General features: G+C 46.2%; 1 protein-coding gene across 1 annotated transcript; it reads left to right on the top strand.

Annotated features, from left to right (window-relative positions):
* The first annotated feature begins 1,772 nt into the window (after positions 1 to 1,772).
* Positions 1,773 to 15,801, top strand: LOC136640620 (adiponectin receptor protein 1-like). Its single transcript, XM_066615818.1, has 7 exons — positions 1,773 to 1,871; positions 2,699 to 2,851; positions 6,903 to 7,074; positions 8,618 to 8,804; positions 11,415 to 11,602; positions 13,804 to 13,997; positions 15,673 to 15,801. The coding sequence occupies exons 1-7, from the start codon at positions 1,773 to 1,775 to the stop codon at positions 15,799 to 15,801; spliced, it is 1,122 nt and encodes a 373-aa protein (XP_066471915.1).
* Positions 15,802 to 16,479: the final 678 nt, after the last annotated feature.

Genomic DNA, 16,479 nt, shown 5'->3' with positions numbered 1-16,479 from the left:
TTTCCTGGGAGTAAGGCCCATTGGCTATAATGGGACCTGCTTCTGAGTAGACATGCGTAGGATTCGGCTCTGAGGCTGCAATCCTAGCCACACTTACCAGGGAGTAAGCCCCATTGACTGTAATGGGACTTCCTTCTGTGTAGACATGCATAAGATTGGGCTCTGAGGCTGCAATCCTAGCCACACTTTCCTGGGAGTAAGCTCCATTGACTCTAATGGGACTTACTTCTGAGTAGACATGCGTAGGATGGGGCTCTGAGGCTGCAATCCACTATCTACTTTCCTGGGAGTAAGCTCTATTGATTCTAATGGCACTTACTTCTGAGTAGACATGCATAGGCTTGGGCTCTTAGTCCGCACACGGAAGCTGCTCCCACACAACCATTCCCACGCACACCAAACCCGTGCATCACTGCAATGTGAATGCTCATGCCACACCGTGTGGGATGCGCTGCAGACTTGCTGTCCCCCAACTGGGAACAAACTCCACGTACGCTGCGAATCCTCCTGGGGTCTGGTTTATTTGCTGGAGCTTTTTCCCTCCTCCCGCCTCTCCTTGAATGTTTTTTCCCACGCTCCAACGCAGCCCACCCACGTTGAGCGCGTGGCCCTTTATCTGTTGCCGTGGCAACGAGAGAACGGAGGAAGAAGGAGGATTCCAGGCAATAGCCGGAAGTCATCTCTATAGGATTGTTCATGCTGGACCAATCCTGGCAGCGGGGGATGCTCGCCTTGCGACAGGAAGTGATCCCAATCTGATAGGCAGGAGCGCAGGCTTATCGGAGAGGGAGGCGGGGCTTTGAGGGGGACCTGGCTCCTGATGCTGCTGCTAGGGCTCTTGGGTGAGGGGATCATGGAGGGGCTGCTGGGAGAGTAGAATGGAAGGAAAGGTGATGGAGATAGGGAAGGGGAGGGCTGAGGGGGGGGCAGCATTCTCAGACATGTGAGAAGAGGCAGGGGCATTGTCAGTGATGCTTTTGGGGAGGGATGGAGCCTGGGAGTATCCAGGGAATGGGCTAGTGAAGGATATGGTGAAGGGAACAGGAGGGGATGCAGAGGAATTCAAGAATGGCCAAAGACAACTATTTTCTCCTTGATCACTGCTTGGAAACTTACCATGGGATGCATGTCACTAGGTGGGAAGCCAACCCTGAGGGGTCTAGCTTGTACCACACATCTGTCAGAAATCCAGGGGGAATGCTGGAATTCCCTACGTTATGGGACACAGCAGGCAGTTGGCTTCCCATGTGGTTGCATGTGCATCACAGTGAGACTACAAATAGTAGTGACACATTGTGAAAGATGGAGTGGTGAACAGAAATGTTTAGAGGAACGGAGGAGGGGAAGAGTATGCTAGTGGTTATAGGAATAACGTTGAGAGACTGGGGAAGTGAAGGGCCAAAGACAGTGTCTGGGACATGAACAGGGTGTGGTTGAAGTCCTTAAGTGGTATTGAGGGAGAGAATGAATTGATGTGTGTTTCTCGGAGTGGTAGTGATATTAAGGAGAGATGACAAGTTTTTACCAGATAAAGAGGCCTTTGGGAAATATAGGAAAGACATGGTGGATGATTTTGGGGTGGTGGGCCAGTTGGCAGTTTGCAAAGCTGCATGAGGGAGAAAAATGATTCAGAGATTCATCCCTCTGCACCTCTTACTCCCTCTGCTTTCCCACAGAGACAGTGGGGACCATGGGGGCTGGTGGCTTTCAGAGGGAACTGAGCCTCTGCCTCTGAAGAGGCTCCAACTCTGTGACCCCCTCCCCCCGCCATCATGGAGCCCCTGAAGGAGCGGGCTAGGTGGTGCGCAGGGTACCGGGGGGAGGAGGCCCTGGCTGAAACGAGACCTTTGCTGCAAGAAGACACTGGCCAGGTGAGTGGAGATCTCCTACTATGTCTCCAATCTGTTTAGTGACCTCAGAGGTCTTACAGGCCCAGTAACCCAAGCTCCAGATTATATGGTCCAGAGGAGACCTGGATGATAGAGGTATTTCCCTCTTCTGCTGTAAATGAGCTAGCACTAGAACCAATGCAAGTGCCTCTCCTCCAGCAGTAGTATTAAATACATTGTAATGGGAAAATTAGATCAAGACCCATCTAACACAGGATAGCCAAATGCCCATGGAAGCTCACAAACAAGGCATGAGGGTGATATACCTACTCTGTCTTTTGCACCCCCAATGGGAACACAGAGAATCCTTTTACAGAGGAAACTGCTTGATATTTTGAGTCAGACCATTGGTCCATCTTGCTTGGTATCATTGACTGACTGGCATTGTCTTTCCAGAGGTTTGGCAGGCATTTTTCTTTGTCACACCTGGAAATTAAACCTAGGTCTAATCTTCTGCACACAAAGCAGATACTCTTCCATTGAGCTATAGCCCCTTCCTTTACATACTGTCTCTAGCAGCCCTTGGTAGACTTCTTCACCAATTTGTCTAATCTGTTTTAAGATCAAAGCTGAAGCTTGCTAGAGAGCTGAGTCCCTGAGATGACAGCTACCCTTCTTTTCTGGCCCACTTTTCATTCCCCATGCAGACATATCCCAGAGGATACAAACCCTTAATTCCATTCACTGACAGTCATCTCTGGAACTGTTGTAATAGCAGGAAAAAGCTCTAGATCTTAATCTCTGCCTCCATCCATTCCCAGGACGTGCTCTCTCTATGGAAACTCATTCTCCTGTGTGGTCTGTTCCAGGATGGTGTTGAGATGGGAGTTGAACCCACAGACTGGGAGTCAGATGATCCAGCATTAGAGGAGAATGAGGCTAGCACCGATCCTGTTCGAGTTCTGATGCTGCCACTTCAGGCCCACCATGCAATGGAGAAGATGGAAGAGTTTGTGTTAAAGGTGGGTGATATAGATTGCTGAGTAAAAAAATTGAGAAATTCCATGGAGCCCTGGCTTAAATTAAGCCTTCCCAGTACCTCTTTTGCTTGTCTGCTCTTCCCCAGCTGCTTCTTCCACATTGTTGTCCCACTGCCAACCTGACCCTGCCCTCTGGCCCAGTCAGTGCCTAGGCAAATCGGAATGTTGCAGCAGTGTCCAAAGGACTGACATTATGACCTCGGCTTCTATGTGCTGTCATTGTTGGCAACCCCACCGTCTTCCACCATCTTCACTAATCAGGGAAACTCTCATGGACAGGAGGGAGGAAGGGAGCATGGGAACAATGTGATCATTCACTCTATCCTGATAACCCCTTTGAAGCCAGCTTAAGGCTGGTTCATTGAGGGGAAAGCCCAATGGGTTTTTTTATCTGCAATCAAGGATAGGGAAAGTAGCAAAACTGGAAGAACAGTGGTCCTGCTTCCTTGACACCCAACCCGATCCCCTGCCTGGGTCCTCTAAAGGCTCCCGCTGGAGGGGTCCTACAGACAGGGAGAATGAAGCAACAGAAAAGGTGAAAGATACGATTGGAGTCAGTTTGGAAAAGGACTGCTGCCAGGTTAAGGCAAGTGGGACACCCATTTCAGGGCACTCTCTCTGCAAGATAACTTAATCGCATCACTTCAGTAATGGCATTGATTCTTTGGGATATTTATAGCCCATCTTTCAGTTTTAGCAAAACTTTAGTATGTATATAGCACATGTCAAGTGTCCAGATGTTTTACAGTAATCCTTGCCACAGACCTGTGAAGAAGGTCAGGGTAATTATTATTCCTCACATTTGCAATTGGGAGCTGAGACTGAGAAAGCCATGACTTTCATAAGGCCACCTACTGACTCTGAGTGGCAGCCTAGGCAGGGAAGGGGATGTAGCTCAGTGGCAGTGTGTCCTTTGCATACAGAAGGCCCCATGTTCAATATTTGCTAGGCTGGCAAAGACCAACAGCCTGAGGGCACAATCCTAACCAGGTCTACTGAGATGTAAATCCTAATTTGTTCAATGGGGCTTGCTCTCAGGAAAGTGTGGTTAGGATTGCAGCCTAAATCAACCTTGGAGTGCTGCTGTCAGTCACAACAGACAATTCTGAGCTGTTTAGACCAGTGGTTGGAAGCAGCCTGATCAAGGAGATGTAATGGAAACAGCCTTGTTTGTGTGTATAAAACTGGGTTTGATTTTTACATCAAAAATGAGTATGTGAGTGGAAGAAGACGAGCCATCCCAGTCCTCCTGCCCCAGCCTTGTCCTCTTATGCTTCATGACTTTTCTTATAGCCCAATATAACAGCCCAACTCACTTCCAGTATTGGTACTGGTACTGAAAAATGACAGGAAGAATGGGAGAAGGTAAGGCAGTGATATGGTTGGCTCCCTTCTTCTGTAAGACCTTTTGATATGAAAATCAGAACCATCTCCTTCCCCACTCCTTCCCCTTATGTATCAGTGGGGCAGAAACATAAGCAACAAACATGGCTGCCCATGTCAGATAAAGTGTGACCTGGAGATGAGATTGACTTTGGTCATGTCCTCTGAGAACCAATGTTGCACTGTGGTTAAGGTGATGGATTTGAAGCAGACATGGCCAGTTATTTTGAAGGCCACAGGGTGCCCTTGATCAAGCCATCTTCTCTTAGCCTAGCTAACCCACAGGGTTACTGTGACTCTAAAATGGAAAGTCATGTGCACTGCTCTGAGCTTTTTGGAGGAAGCATGAGATTCCCATGTGGTAAAGGTTGGTATCCCTACATGTGGTCAAGGTACACGTGATGCAAAACACATTATTTAGCCTTGTGTGTTTGGTTTTTCCTTGTTCAGTAGCAGCTGTGGAGGTCCTAATCAGAATCAGAATTGTGGCAAGGGGAAGGAGGGTTTTAACCCTTTGTCTCTGCCATGGTCTTGATTCAGATCACCTCTGTGGCTATTTCTCCCAGGAGGGAAGCTGTCAGTAGCACCATTCTAAGGAAATAGTCATCTGGGGGGGGGGGAATGGGAAGATAGATTGGAACCACTGCAGAGGAAAGAGGAAAACAGGTAAAAACTCCTGCAGCAGCCCCAGTTCTAATTGGGAACCCCCATGGCTGATATTTAGCTACCCCCCCCCCCAAAAAAAAAAAAACATGCAGTGACAAATGTTTAACCATCCATTGTAGTCCTTAATCACTGCACCACACCAGCTTAGGTGCTTTGTGAGGATGTGGCATTTTTGTCATCATTCTGCATCTGCACCTTTGTATTTATTAAAACAGAAAAGAAATAAAACAAAGTTGATGACTGTCTGATTACCTCCTTTTTATGGGCAGAGGCTGTTTAAAGGGAACAATTAACAATTAAAAGCAACAATTTACAATTAAAAGCAACAATTAATAACATGAAGCTTTTCCTATCACTGCATCTTCACTTATGGATGTCTACTAGTTAGGCTGCTGTTAAAGGCACAGAACCAAAAAAGGTTACAGTTTTTTTGAGCAAGTCAGGCAAGTATAGGGACCTCTGGATCCTTGCTGTGGTTAATTCATCTGGAACTTCCCAGAGTGAAAACGAAGTGCCCAGCTTGCTCCGTGCACCAGATTTCTTTGCAATTAATCACACTCAGAACACACTGCCTTTTTATATTTATTCATGGGAGCAACGGACATGCTTTCTAATAAGAATAATTCAGATAAACTTAGAGCTTGTCAGCACTACCACAGTAAACTAATATAGCTATCTTTATTTTTATTTCAAGGAACTTATCTCAAAGAACTTCTGTAAAGCGACTAGGAGGTTCTTATAGAGGTTTCATAGTATAAATGACAGCTTCCAGGCTCCTCATTTATTACATTATATCCCACCTTTCTTCCATCACGGAAGTCAAGGTGGAGTGCATGGGGTTCACAGGCAATCATTCATCCCTATGCTGTTCAGAACTAGATGAGTTTAGCTTCAGCAAAGTAATTGTATCATATTCCCTCAGGGCCAGTATTCCTTAGAAAGTATGAAAAACCATCATAAGCCATTTCTGCCAGCAATACATATACGCAGGGATCAAATGTGTACACCTGTGAGCTGGGCAGAAATGGGTTAAAACTCATTCATGTGTGACATACAGCTATCGTCTTAGAACAGAGCCTCTAAAACTTTTGATTCCTGGGACATAGGCATTTTTCTGGACTAAAGCAGAGAAAAATTAACTCTAACATACTAAGTGAAAAATACATATTTTATTGATCAGCTTTATTGATCATTGATGAGTAGGCATCCTCTTTATAACTGCTCAGTTAATGCTGCCTCTGGCATCTTGCTGTTCTCCTTGCCTAGTCTTTCCACCCTGAAGATGGAGACTGTGTTTATGCTTCAGGGATTCAGCTGGAGCATGGACTGAGTTAGGGAATTGTAGTGCTCCCTTGCTACTTTTGTTCAGGGTAATGTCATACTTTACATATTGCTAGAAAGAAAAATCAATGCTGCATGGGACTTCCCTTTTCCAAAGGTCATAGATTGGTGGATGCACCCAACATGATGACTTTATTTTTCAAGGTGCTTTTCAGTCCCTCTTGCAAAGCTCTGGTGTACCTTGGCATGCTGTTTGAGAATTGCTCCTTTAGAGCAGAGGTGACAAACAAAAAGCACCCAGGGGTCACATCATACCCTCATAGGAGTTACCCAGTGTAGTCTGCTGTACTTCTACTGCATCTGTTGAACCATTGTCACATCTAGGCAATTCATATCTTTTAGATAGTTATGATTCACCAGCGCCTGCTACTATATGTCAGAGCATCAGCCCTTTCTTGCCCATTCCCTCTAGATTAGGGGCATAAGTAAAAGTGTGACTGATGGACTGTGATCCAGTGTTGGGGGTTCCTTTTTTTTTTTCTTTTTTTTGGCACCAAAGATGGTACTAGGGACTCCAGGATTTGAACCAAGAACCTCTTGTACTGAGACTGGCAAGTAGCTGAGCAAACTACTTGCAACCCTGTATGCTCAGGCTTTGGAGCATTCCGGAGTCCCTTTAAGCATCTCTCTTCTCCCACTCTAGGTTTGGGAAGGTCGCTGGCGTGTCATGCCTTATGATGTCCTGCCTGACTGGCTCAAAGACAATGATTTCCTCCTGCATGGGCACCGACCACCCATGCCTTCATTCCGTGCCTGTTTCCGCAGCATCTTCCGCCTCCACACTGAAACTGGCAACATCTGGACACATCTGCTTGGTTAGTCACAGAGTGTTGCACTGTCTTGCTGCATATAGTGAGGGATGGGGAAGGAGAGGAGGAAGGGAAATGATCTGAATTAACTTCCCTGTTTCTCCTTGCACCACACCATCGAAACAATTTCAGCCCCAGGGTCATTAACGGACCTACCCCATGGTGTTCCGGGGAGCAGGTCCATGACATGCCGCCCCCGCCTCATGCCGCCCGCCCCCCAGGAGATACTTACAAAGTGAAACAGAGCCTCGCATGATGCTCTGCTTTCTGAGGCTTCTGTTCCAGAGTTCTTCTGGTTTTCTGACAAAACCTCAGAAGGCTTTTGGTGCACTGCAGAACGTCACTTGGGGCTTTGCCTGCCTGCGGGATGGCTCCGACGAAGGGCAGGCAAAGTGGCATGATGGTGTGGAGGCGGTGCTTGGCGGGCACGGCATCTGGGACTTTCCCATCAGGCCCACCACTGCCCAGGTTACATATAACTTTGTATTTATTATATACTTTACAAAAAGAATTATTTTCAACATAGAAGATGCTGCATAACAAAAAAATATGGCTTTCCAGTAACCCTCAGTGTCCATATGTAGCAAGATGATGCCACGAGAGAACGAGGGGAAGAAGCTGCCCTAGGCAAAATACTTCAGCCTCCATCTATCTCCCCTTATTGAACCCATTGCTAAATCATAACCTGGACATTAGAATAAGGCCGCGGTACTAAACATGCTTACTTTGTTCAGATTAAATCTATTTAGGATTAGAATGTTAACGTGAAATATATTATTATTTCTCTTTCAGAAATCAGACACATGGGACAGAGTTACCCCCCTGCTGAAAAAATATCAGAAAAAATATTCTCTGCCTTTGCAGGAAAATAATGGGGGATCAGAAGTGAATGGAGTGAATTGAATCAGCTGCAGTTTTGAAAATTTAGGGGTGGGACACACTTGACCCCTGCCCCAAATTCTTGTCACATGGTTCTGTGGTGAGGTGGGTTCACTTGTGTCCCCCCTTTGAGGGTTTTCTAGAGCAGCCTGGTGCCTCATGAAAGTTGGGACCACAGACAGCTGCCTGTACTATTGGGCCAGCCCTCAGACCTGGCCTCCTTCCCTTATTTGGTCAACAGAGTAGTACCTGCTGCACCGCAGGCTCTGGTTTTTCCCACTTAGTGCCCAGTCCTATCCAACTTTCAGGCACCAGCGCAGCCGCAATGCAGCCCCAAGGTAGGAGAACAAATGTTCCTTTATCTTGAGGAGGTCTCTGTGACTGCCTCCTCACCACATGATGCAGCACATGCCCCATTGGCACAGCTGCACTGGCACTGGAAAATTGGATAGGATTTGGCCCTTAGGCTCCCAGCTCCAGGATTCTGGCCTGAGAATCACACTCTTGAAGTCTTGGTCTGGATAAGGCTCTCCACAGTCCCTGCCTAGTCCTGACATATGAAATCAATCTGCTCAATGTGCCTGACCATTGGCGCAGTTGAATATAGTGGTTTAGGACATATAAATATACAGCAACTTCATATCATGTCTCTCTCTCTTTCTCTCTCCAGGTTTCCTATTCTTCCTGGTCTTGGGCATTGGATACATGATCAGTCCCAACATGAAATATGTCGCCCCCATCCAGGAGCGCGTTGTCTTTGGCATGTTCTTCTTGGGAGCCATTCTTTGCCTCTGTTTCTCCTGGCTCTTCCACACTGTCTATTGCCACTCTGAAAGTGTTTCCCGCACCTTCTCCAAGTAAGTGTCTACCCACTGAACTACATCTGCCCACAAACCACACAAGCTTATGAAGCGGCCTTACATTGTGTTGTGGTATGCCTAGCTTTGGATTGCTTACACTGCTCTAGCGCTGCTATTGGATGTCCAGGTGACCTCAGCTAGAGGTTCTTTTGCACAGCTTAGGCTGGTGGTGTGCCAGCTGCATCCATATCTAAGCCAACCAGACCTGACCATGGTGATCTGTGAATTGGTGACATCAAGGCTGAACTACTGTAACACACTCTATGTGGCACATCCAGCATGTGGTGGTGCCTTGATGACCATCCAGAAACTAGCTAGTGCAAAATGCAGCTGCACATGCAGTTATCAGGGCCCAGCAGTTTTACTCTATCAGACCACTGCTTTTCCAACTCTATTGACTACTGGTCTGGTTCTGGGGGCAGATTCAGGAGCTGTTGATGATTTCTAAAGCCCTACATACCTTAAGATCAAGGCATCTGAAGGACCGCCTCACTGTGTATGGAGTGGCCTGTCATCCCTTAAGATCAACAATAGGAACCCTTCTAGAGGTGCTGGCATCATTTGAGGCTCCAGTTATAATGATGCAGGGAGGCCTTTTCTGTAGTGGCACCATAGGTATGAAATACCCTCCCTCAGATTGTGACCAGCCCTTTCTTTGCAGGTGTTCCTGTGGTGCCTGAAGATTCCTTTCCACTCTACATTCTAGAGCAATGGTTCTCAAATGTTTAGCACCAGGACCAACTTTTTAGAATGAGAATCTGTCAGGACCCACCAGAAGTGATGTCATGACCAGAAGTGACATAATCAAACAGGAAAATTTTTAACAATCCTAGGTTAAAATCCTACCCACACTTACCCAGGAGTAAGTCCCCATTTACTATCGTTGCTAAAAGCATATAAACAGTAGTCTGTTAAAAACACAGATCTGCAATATTTTCCCAAATGCAGTCGCATACCATGGTAGCATCAAGTCTAATATATTAAAAATAAAATATTGAAATGAATGGGGACCCACCTGAAATAGGCTGGCGACCCACATAGTGGGTCCCAATCCACCGTTTGAGAAACACTGCTCTAGCGTACTCAAATTTCTTCTTTCTTGCTAAATTTGGATTGGTGCTGTGTTGTGTTTATTTTTAATGTAATATTTATACTGTTTTAATAATTGTTAGCTGTTTTGAAGGCTTCTTTTAGAGGAGAAAGATAGGTTATAAAAATTTTAAAGAAGTACAGTGTAAATAGTAAGCAAACTTCAGGTTCGTTAACAACATTCTTGGATCAAAAAACGTGCAGTATATGAAAAGATTTATAGTGCTTACAAATTCACTAACAGGCAGGCTTGACCCAACTTTCCTGCCTCCAGGCACTTAAGGCAGCCAGGCTACCAGGCTACCCCTATGGCTCCCGGAGCATGCTGTGCACTGATTTTCTGCCCACCTGCACATTGAAAACATTGTATACTAATTTTCCCCCATAATCTCACATAGTACGCAGGCAGGGGGAATATCTCCTTCCTGCCCCCATGATCTCTCCCACTCCCAACTATCTCCCCTCTTTCCTGGTGGTGCTGGAAGCAACCACAGCTGCTGCCATCATCACTGCTACTGTTACTTCTCTTTCCATTCCCTGTCTTTTGAAAAGGTAAAGGATGGGGGAAGAAGTGTGGGAGGAGTAGTGTAGTAATATACCCTCTAGCCCACCACTCTAGCCCACCAGTCTACCATACTTTACCCCAGGGGTCTCCAAGCCCCGGGCCAGGGGCCAGATGAGGCCCGCAGCAAGCCTCTATCTGGCCCGTGGCCAGCCACTTGTCCCCTGAAAGCCTCTGGCTCACTCGACTGAACATGACCAGAGCTGTGCTCTGAATGCATCTGAAGGGTGTTCTGAGGGCTAGAGAGGCTGAGTGAATGAGCCCACTCATTTATTTATTCATTCATCTAATTTATTTATTTAAATTTTATATTTAAATTTTATTCTGGCCCTCAGCACTGCGCCAGATATTTCACACGGCCCCCCAGCCAAAATGTTTGGAGACCCCTGCTCTAGCCCACCACTCAACTCTTCCCACAATTCCTTCCCTGCCCTCTACCTGTTCAAGAGGCAGTAGGAGGTCATTGGTGGCGGCGTAGTATTGGGTGGGCCTTCTCATGAGCATGGACCATCAGCTGGTGCCTGACCTGGCTGACCAATGCACATACCCATACTTTTTCCTGAGCTATTTCAGCCCCAATCGTGGACTTCTGTACTTTGTTGAGATGGGGAGGACTCATCATTTCCATGCTTTTTGGTGCATGAATTAATTTGAAAGTGTCCTAACTTGGATCTTAAGCCAGAGAGGGTTTGATCCAGGAATACGCTGGGTTTTTGAAAAGGTAATTCGTTGAATTACTTGGGGTGGGTGGAATTTAATGATGGTGACTCTGTAATCTGTATGTGCTTTAAGATAAAAAGAGGACTCCACACAATGGATCTCAAAATTTAGATTAAGATGTTTTTAATTTACATTACACATAAACAGGATTCTCAGAGTTTCTGCTTCTTAGCCAGGCACCAGGTTCCACAATGCTCCTGGTTCTCCAACCCTGCTTTGTGTTGTGTCTGTTGCAGATTGGATTACTCTGGCATCGCCCTGCTCACCATGGGCAGTTTTGTACCTTGGCTGTATTACTCCTTTTACTGCTCACCACAACCCCAACTCATCTACCTCATCATCATTTGTGTGCTGGGCATAACAGCCATCATGGTGTCACAATGGGACCACTTCGCCACTCCACAGTACCGAGCAGTTCGGGCAGGTAATTTATGTATAATTGTCATTGTCGTTATTCATGTGTAGGTTGCCTGAGCAAGGCTAAGCTAAAATAGAATCCGTATGAGAACCAGTGTAGTGTCCTGCTTGAGGTGTGAGCCAGACTGTTCAAATCTTACCTCAGCCATGACCTCACCAGCCAGAGACAAGTCCTGTTCTCATTCGTTCGTTCGTTCAACCTTTATTCGGCATAAATATTTGGTAAATAAGGTCTCTGAACAGATACCATAAAATGTACACACAAATACATACAAACATAACAGTATACAAAAACAGAAAACAGCCAATTACAGACTTTGCCAGGATGTGATCTACTCAATGGATACTTGGGACCAATAGCTTGGCTCGGTTCAAGTTACTCAGGTTTAGAAACTGTGCAACTGAAAGGGTTATATGCTTGTCGTTACCCCCCAGAAGGTATTGAATTATAGCATTCTCTGAAAGCCCTGTTTTAGCACTGAGCAAGGGACAGAGAAATTGATGTCTTGGCGCTTGATATTTAGGACAGCGCAGCATAATGTGTATAGATGATTCTACTTCGCCTAAGAAGCAATTACACAAACATTCTCCCCTGGAGGCATTTCTAAATCTGCCGAGTAGGTCATTAGAGGGGGTCACATTACAACGTGCCAGGGTGAAAGCCCTCCTCTTGGGGGGGGGCGTATTAGGAAGGACAGATATTTTGGTTGTTGACCAAATGTAATTTTAAGTTGGAAATTCAGCGGGGAACATTTTTTTTGTGCTGCGCCTAAAATCTCTTGCCTCTCTATGTCATTTAGTCTGGTTGTCATAAGCCTGATAATAACCTCAGGAGAGGGAGCACCTCGTAGATCAACCTCAAGTCCCATCTGTTGGGTTTTTTTATAGAATAGGGCTAGGCAAGGAGTTATCATTGGATCAACCAACAGCCCCTTTAGCAGCAAATCACAATCAGCCCTGAAAAAGACTTGGGCCCAGTATTTTAAAAAACTGGACCATGCATGTAGCTCCAATCTATGTTGACCTGACTCCAGGCAGAGTGCTGCATATGGAACACAATTCGGTAAGCCAAAAATTTTGTAAAGGAATTTAGACTGGACCCTTTCGATTGTATCATTTAATGCCGGAATCCATACAGGGATGCCATATAAAATTTGAGGTATGACTTTGGCATTAAAAGCTTGCAAAGCAGCTGGTACAAATGAATTGCCCCAAGAAAAGAAAAAACGAGTTATGGCTTGGACAGCTGGTTTGGATGAATTAATTGCAATCAAACAAGTCCTGTTCTCATTGGGGTCTGTTTTGTTTTAATTGTTTTCAACATTTTACTACTGTTGTTATTCTGTTTAGATGTTATAAGCTACCTTGATTGCTCTCACTAGGAAAAAGGTGGGAGATTCTTTCTACAAACAAACACAAATAACAAGGGAGGTATTATTAAAGCTTTGCACCAACAGCCATGTGTTACCGTAGCCACTGAATGACAGTCAAGGTGAAAAGATCCCCCTTGTTCAGATGTGATCTAGTGAGAGTTGCTTCAGATGTTATGCAAGGCAGGGAGATTCTGAATTGCACAGGTGCTTCCCTTTCCTGCTTTCTGTGCTTGTAACCTCCAAAGAGGAGCATTTGCATCTCACTCCATAGGGCAGGTCTGGGCTCAGGATTTCCTGCTCTGCCTTGCAGTTCAGTGGATTGCCTTAAGCAGGTCTAACCCACCCCACTGGGCTGTTGTGAGGATGAAGTAAGATAATCTTTGAAGACGGTGCAAGACACTGTGGTGATGTGATGCTTGCCTGGTAGTCATACTCTCTGACCTGCGAGTCCTTTCTCCTTCATCCCAGCTGTTTGTCTGGTTCAGGAGGGCACAGTCCTTATTCAGTATCAAACTGAACTGGTGCCATTCTAATTGCCCATGTAAGGAATGTTGGACATTCCATACAGGGATGCATGAATGGGGCTGAGTCCCTTGCAGTGTTCATGGCCAGTGCTTTCAGTTTATTGCTAGAAATTCAGGCTGTGAATTTCTTTTTCTTATCTCTGTAGTCTGGTTGTGGTTACTCATTCATGCCAAAATAATGTGCATGTGTCAAGAGATGCTCTCTTCTTTACTATTGGCATTAAGCTCCAGTTCTGGGGCTGAGATCTGATTAGTATCAAGTCCTGAGAAGAGCTCATCCAAGCCATTGTCTCCGTTCCTTTCTTGGACAGGTGTGTTTCTGGGCTTAGGACTGAGTGGGCTGGTGCCAACTCTCCATTTCATGATCTCGGAAGGATTCATCAAGGCAACCACAGTAGGACAGATTGGGTGGCTGTTCTTGATGGCTGTCCTCTACATCCTGGGGGTTGCTTTGTATGCTGCTCGCATCCCCGAACGCTTCTTTCCGGGCAAGTGTGACATATGGGTACGCATTGTTGCTATGACATATGGGGTGGAGGGATGCCTGCCTCGGGGAGGGGGTTAAAGGTGGTGGGACTGTGAGCCAGAATAGCTTTTAACCTTAGTTTTCAGATTTGCCTTGTCTTCCCTCTCCTCCCAGGGAGAGGAGATATCTAACCCTTGGTCACATTAACATCTCCTCTGTTCATTTCAGTGACATCTAAATATCCAGTCACTCTACAGCAGTGGTTCCCAAGCTGGGGTATGTGTACCCCTGGGGTACTTACCAGGACCTTTAGGGGTACTTGAAAAAAACTGAATAATGGAGGAAAAAGGCAGGTCTGTATTAGAAGGGCTGGCAAAGCAGAAAGGAAGGCTGCAAAAGCCTCAGCAACTGCTTTTTTCTGATCATCAATTCGTATATTATCAGATATGGACAGTAGTTGAATTTCAAATATAAATTTGAAATAATAGCAACTATATTTATTACAAACATTTTGCTAATATGAGGGGTGAAATTGATGAAAATGGGCTTCCAAGGGGTATGCAAGTGAAAAAATGTTGGGATCCACTGTTCGACAGGATAAGCTGGTTTAGAACCACTGAAGTGACAGTTAGGGGTGCTACTTCCTTTCTAGGTAGAAACCCTGTGCTTTTATGAACTGGATGACAGCCAGATGCTCAACTGGTTTAGCTTTTTTTTTTTTTTTGCTGTGCAGCTGTTAGGTACAGAGCCCCACCAGGTGTGAGCATACCTTCTGCTTTGTTTTTACTAGAAGCACGTGAGGTCCACTGACCATGGAGTGGCTGGAGCAGGCAGGTGCTCAGAGCTAGTTGCAAAATGAAAGTTCAGAGGGCAGAACAAATTGCCCACCAAACCCTTGGGCCAAACACTGTGGGTCTGGAGAAGCAGTCATTTTCCCATGGAGAACAAGCTTGTGAGGGGCTTGACAGGAACACACTAGCACTACCCTTGCACCCTGTGCCAGCCCCCCTATCCCCATGTTCCAGGGTTGCGGAGAAATGTTCGTCTCACTCAGTTTTTTTCTCTGCAGAAGACGGGGACTAGTTCCTGCACGTCATCAGGGTGGGGCTACTTCACACTTTCCTGTCAACCCTCTCATGCGTTCACTCTTCATGGGAAAGCGAAGGCCTGACCAAGGTTTGGGACAGCCTGCTTGTACAACTGCAAATGAGTTGGAATAAATGAGGGATTCTAACATAAAACTCTAAAACTGATTAGCGGAACTGCATGAAGACCTGGGCCAAGGCAACCAGTTTACACTCCTGTTTTACAGCTAAGGAACACGGAGGCCGAGAGGGAGAAGCGATGAGCACAAAGCCAGCCATGCAAGTGAATGTTGTTGCATGCTGTTCTGGAAGTCAGAAACCCTTGCCAAACTACAGCAAATAACTCAGAGATCTGGAGATGTGCTCTACTTTTAAATCTATCAGTGAAATAGGAGATGAAGCAGTCGTGTCTGGACCAGTAATCTCTGTTTTCCAGCCCTTTGCTTGCTGTGTGACACATCTAGTGGGGCAAGGGAGGCAGAGGCAACATCTGGAATGGAACACTTCACTGCTGCTTCACTGGTGGATTTAAAGAGTGCTGTTCTTCCTGTTGCAGCCCCAGCATGCATAGTGGGGTGGCTTGCAGCACCTGACAGCCTTGGTCCACATTTCCTCTTTTCTCCCTCCAGTTCCACTCCCACCAGATCTTCCATGTGCTGGTGGTAGCAGCAGCCTGCGTCCATCTACACGGGGTCTCCCAGCTGCAGGCGTTCCGAACATCACTGGGTGGCAGCTGCACCGAGAACACTGTGCTCTGATTCCCTTCGAGGCCAGACCACCTCTTCTGGATGAGGACCAGCCCTGTCAGTCCCTTTGCACGCTATACTCAAACATGGACCAAGAGGGCGGGGCCTTTCTTAAAGGGCATAGCTCCTGTTTGAGGAATGGTGTGTTTCCTCTCCTTCCTCTCCTTAAAAAAAAAAAAATTATGTTGCATCCCGAGTATTTGTTTCAGGGCCCCACCTCTTTCCCTCCCAGTTCAGGCAGTCCTCTGTGTGTGTGTGTGTGTGTGTGTGTGTGTGTGTGTGTGTGTGTGTGTGTGTGTTGCTAGGAGGTATTGTAGCAGATACGGGGAACCAAAGGAATGGAAAATAGTAGGGATTGAAGTAGGCACTTGAAACACTTTCTGAACCAGCACCCCACCCCCCCACCCCCAATATTTCAAAGTATGGGATTGGTGTATGAACTTGCCTAGGGGACCAAAGGGATAATTTTAATTTATGGATTTAGTTTGGGTGTGATCAGGCCCGGTGTGTTTTTTAGTCTTTATTTATTAAATGCTATCCCTTTAAGAGGGATTTATTTATACTAAGGGCATGTGCTCTGCTCAAAGGTTTAGGGGCTTCTTTTTGCTGAAACTGAAGTGGGATCTATTAGGTAAGAGAAGGGGAATTCTTGAGGCTGTGACTCCTGGCTTCCATGCTCTGTGGAAGAGA

Source organism: Tiliqua scincoides, chromosome 2, assembly GCF_035046505.1.
Source record: "Tiliqua scincoides isolate rTilSci1 chromosome 2, rTilSci1.hap2, whole genome shotgun sequence".
NCBI classification, from domain to species: Eukaryota; Metazoa; Chordata; class Lepidosauria; order Squamata; family Scincidae; genus Tiliqua; species Tiliqua scincoides.
The sequence above is the reverse complement of the archived record's forward strand: the minus strand, read 5'-3'. Positions and strand labels throughout refer to the sequence as shown.